This window comes from Triticum urartu, chromosome 2 (genome assembly GCF_003073215.2).
Source record: "Triticum urartu cultivar G1812 chromosome 2, Tu2.1, whole genome shotgun sequence".
Classification (NCBI taxonomy): domain Eukaryota; kingdom Viridiplantae; phylum Streptophyta; class Magnoliopsida; order Poales; family Poaceae; genus Triticum; species Triticum urartu.
Genome location: NC_053023.1, coordinates 490,729,515 through 490,734,256, shown reverse-complemented (window position 1 = coordinate 490,734,256; position 4,742 = coordinate 490,729,515). Strand labels below are relative to the sequence as shown.

General features: G+C 46.6%; 1 protein-coding gene across 1 annotated transcript; it reads left to right on the top strand.

The window, feature by feature from the left end:
- The first annotated feature begins 799 nt into the window (after nucleotides 1-799).
- Nucleotides 800-1,400, top strand: LOC125541710. Its single transcript, XM_048705054.1, has one exon. The coding sequence runs from the start codon at nucleotides 845-847 to the stop codon at nucleotides 1,166-1,168; it is 324 nt and encodes a 107-aa protein (XP_048561011.1). The 5' UTR covers nucleotides 800-844; the 3' UTR covers nucleotides 1,169-1,400.
- The last annotated feature ends 3,342 nt before the right edge of the window (nucleotides 1,401-4,742 follow it).

Sequence of the window (4,742 nt, the reverse complement as noted above, 5' to 3'; positions counted from 1 at the left end):
TTCACTGCACAGGTCAATAAATCCATAGGCCCGCTTTCAGGTATAACTTTGCTGTATATCCAATGTATCTATCTCGCGAAAAATGATTCAGTCATTTAATGGCTCGATCTGGGGAGAGTAACGGCCGGGTAAGATTTCAGTGGGTGGAGCACTTATGTGCTACAAATCCGCGTCCTTATGGTTCCTTCAGACTTTATTCTAGATGTAATTGCGGATGAAATTCTGGACTTTAATACTTCCTCCGTTTCTTTTTAGTTCGCATATAAAATTTAGTCAAAGTCAAACTATGTAAAATTTGACTAACTTTATAGGAAAAAATATTAATATTCATACTATGAAATCAATATTATTATATGCATCATGAAATTAATTTTCATAATATATAACTTTAATTTTGTAGATGTTGATATTTTTTGCTAAAAAGTTGGTCAAACTTTACAACACTTAACTTTGACCAAACTTATATGCAGACTAAAAAAACAGAGGGAGTACTTAAATAAAGTGGAGTGTTTACCCTTAAAAAAACCTTTACGATGCACGCCCGATGCTCGACTGTGCAGTTCCGCAAATTATATGTGGGATGTCGTAAATTGAATCAGTTTTCGTTATCTCCTAGACCGGTTGGAAGAGAAGGTTCCAAAAGTGTGTGCCCCATAATTTGCAGTGAAAATTGGTTAGCTGATGATCTGTTTCAGGTATCTTTGGACCAAAAGTTGCACCAATAAATCGAGCCTGCTGGATCCAGTCGGGGAGACGGGTGTGCCACACTGCACAACTACCATTCATTTATATAAGCTGTGCTCCCATTTATAAGTCCGTGGTCGTAGCGGGGTTCGCAGGAAATATGGACAGAGATCAGGCGCGCGTCTCTCTGCTTGTAGTTGGAGTGCTGCTCACCGGCACTGTGATTGCAGTGCTCGCAGCCAGTCGAGCCGCCGGCGACACCAGTGCTGAGCCTGGGCTAGCCGGCAGCATGGGCACCGCCTACAGAGTCGACGCGGCTACGGCGCCGCAGAAGCTCACACCGGTGGTGCACCGTCGCGTGCTCGCCAGCCTCGGCAACTCGGTCTTCGACCCTAACAGGCCGGCATGCACCGGGCAGTGCGGGGGCGCGGGGCAGCCGTACACCGGCCGGGGATGCGTGCGTGCGTACCAGTGCCGCGGCTAGCGCTAAGTTAGCACCGCATCTGACAAGACGCACCGACGCAAGCTCACTCGATGGCATGCCGTCAAACTTGTACGCGTCCCGAATAGTACGTGCATACACCCCTTGGTAGTTGTTATAGTACTAGTTGATTGGCCGTAACTCGTAAGTGATTGATCCTTGTACGTGATAAATTTGTTATTGTTGCTTGGTGTAAAATGTTCTCATGTCTAATGCTAGATTATACGTTATTCCTCGCCAGCGGCGCACTTGAGTTTTCTCCAAAATGCGTGCATATGTTTACACAACTTCTTAAATGAACAATATCATTACGACGTCCTAAGAATATACTAGTAGATGGTGTGCATTTGACAGCAATGCAGTTGATTTAGGAAATGGTTTATTTTCAACCGGCTGATAGCAGCGACGCGTGAGTCGCCTCGTCCTAGCGACGCGTGTCCCACATGAACCCGGCATCGCACACGGCTTATCCGCTCCTTCAAATCCCAATCTCCTTTTGCCGACGCAGGAACAACAAGCCTCCATCGGCCACTGGTCTGTCGTCACCAACGGCAGCCACCGCTGCAGGAGCCAACCAATCCTGCTGCAGGCAGCAGGCACCACCACCTGTTGCAATCGCTCCACTTGCTTCTCTTCTTTTCTTCTAGACGCAAGCACAACAGCGCTTTCCAAACCCAATATGTGGCTCAGTTGAGGCCTCCGACTTTAGATGTTAGGCTTTGGTGCGATGTCTGTTTGGTATTAGACTCGGACTATCGGCACCCCTTCATCAAATGAATAGAAGTAGTGACAGTTGTTGCTAAGATGGTGGGGGTGACTTCAGACTACCTGATGTACTACTTTGTAAGGTTGTTGTGAATAATTAATAAAATGGTTGCATGCATCGCCCAGATGCAGAGGCCGGGGGTAATCCTTGTTTAAAAAAAAGCACAATAGCGCTGCGACCCATGATCTAGCTGCCGGCCAGGCACGTTGCAATGCGATTCTCGCCACAGCGGCGGAGCTGCAATGCGGCACGCGACCCGTGGAGCCAGAGCCATTGGCGCTGCGTTGGAGTTCCATCGGGGCTGCGATGGAGCTCGGCCGGAGTTGCAATGGAGTTTCGCCGAAGCCGACGACACTGTGTTGGAGCTTTTCAGGGTTGCAATGGAGCTCGACCGGAGTTGCAATGGAGCGTCGCCGGAGCTGTTGGTGCCGCATTGGAGCTCCACCGGGGCTGCAACGAACCTTTGCTGAAGGTGCAATGCAACTTCGCCGGAGCGTCGGTGCTGAGTCGGAGCTCCACCGGAGCTACAATGGAGCTTGCCTGACGCCATCAGTGGTGCGTTGGAGCTCCGTTGCGGCTACAATGGCGTTGCGTTAAAGCTGTCGTGCTCACTGCTGCCAAGGCGCTGCTGTGATCCAACGAGAACCAACGCACTAATCCAATGGCTGAATAGACCGACAATTTCTCTAAAGAAAAATCATCCGGCTGATTCGTTGCAGCCTCGTTGATTTAATCGTGTTTCTGGTGTCAACTTTAATTGCATCTATCAGGGTTCCAATTCCACTTTTTCAACCGTTTCATGTGTTTCAATTGCGTTGTCTCAACCGTGTACGTGTCTCAAGTGCACCGTTTACTAGTTAACAAACTCGTAAATGCTTGCCTTTTCTTTCCTCCTTCATAAAAAAACATCTCAGACTTCCCTCCCTCCTCTCCCCGTCCGTCGGCGCCGCTGCTGGTCCGTTTCACATCCGATGGCCTTTGGGCCATGAAGGTTCGGAGGATCTCGGCCCCACACTGGCGGGAGGGACCCCGTTCTCGTTTCTGTTAGTTTTAGCATCTTGGTTGGGGCTGTGTGGCGGTGGCGATGTCCCTCAATAAGAATAGTGTCTCCCATGTTCTATCTTCGTCCCGATGGTGCGTCTAGCTTCGCCGGAGAGCATGTGCAGGTGTGTCTTCGTTGGATCTCATGGGATTCGGTCGGTGCTGGTCTTTGGTGGATCTATTTGGATCCGGTCTTCGTTCGTCTTCGTTTGGCTATTTATAGGTTTCATCCTTCCGATCTGCAACTTTCTTCATCGGTGAAGATTATTGCTCTGGTTCACTGGTCCTATGGGGGCTTAGCTCGATGACTTCCTGATTGTCTAGTACAACAAGGTTTGTCCGGCTTCGGCGAGGAAGGGGTGATGATGGCGATGGGCCTTCGGCTCGCCCTAGTGCTTGTAGTCGTCGTTAGGTGGTCCACGGATCTGATTGTAATTTTTATTACCTCGAGTGTTCTTTGTACTCTCATGATTGAAGATGAATAGATTAGAAGTTTCTTGGAAAAGAAAATTGTCAAATGTTTACCTTGAAGTCGCACCCTTACGTAATAGTATCACACACGACGTGGAATTCACAGGAAGTAGTGCAATGTGTGCAGCTATCATCTTTCATAAGTGCCTAATTTTTGTGATGATGAAAGTAGAGGGTTTATTCTATATCATTAATTAGATTGTACTGACTTGTCCAACCATCCATTAGATATAATCTATGGCTTAGATTAGGGAATCATTCAGCACTCAGCTACCCCATTACACAACTGTACCAACACCAAGTTTCACATGCAACATCCATAACCTTTCAAAATTAGCATCATAGACGATACATAGACAGATAAGCAGAAGGCGAATATTGAGCCTTCATTGATGTTGAAGGTCTTTGCAACTTTAGGCAAGTGCCTGTGGATGATTGACCGTCCATCCTTCGTCCTCTTCAGAAACACTTCAATATTGAACAATGAGTGTTGTATGAATATCTTCCTCGCCTCTTGGCCATACAGGTGGTTTGAGAGGTAATCATCAGTGAAATGCTTTGGAAAGGCCTGAAAACAAGGATGTGCATAAATATTTTCTCTATATTGAAAATGGGGCAAAGGCATAAAAAAATCAAGGTATAATAGTTAGTACCATCCTGTAGTGAACCGATGTCTTCTTCATTGTGCAGACAAAGATCTTGTTGTTTCTTGTTGCTAATTTCTTTATCCTAACAATCTTTCTGAGTTTTTTGACTTGACTGATATTCATGGACAACTCATTTCCCCATATGCGAAAAGGGTCGAACAATGGGTCAAAACCTCTGACAGCAGGACCTACATGTGTAAGACCAAATTGTTAAAAACCTAAATATTAGAATGGTTCCTGCAATTGCACAATAATATGCTATTAGACAAAGGACCATGCATGTGCAAACCTCGTTTCTAAGCCTCAATGCTTCCCATTGTGTAACACCCATGATGCGGCTATATCTCCCACGTGTCGGAGCACGACTTAGAGGCATAACCGCATAGTAGGCATGTCGCAAGAGGGGTAATCTTTACACATCCCATGTACTGAATAAGAAAGGGATAAAGAGTTGGCTTACAATCGCCACTTCACACAATACATAAATATAGCATTACATCATCCAGAATACAATCAAGGTCCGACTATGGAATCAAATAAAGAAAGACAACCCCAATTGCATAGATCCCCGATCGACCCAACTGGGATCCACTGCTGATCAACTGGCAAACGAAACAACACAATGAACATGAACTTCATCGAGCTCCCACGT

Excerpts from the sequence above, each read along its gene's own strand:
- LOC125541710 (XM_048705054.1), top strand. The coding sequence starts at position 845 with ATGGACAGAGATCAGGCGCGCGTCTCTCTGCTTGTAGTTGGAGTGCTG.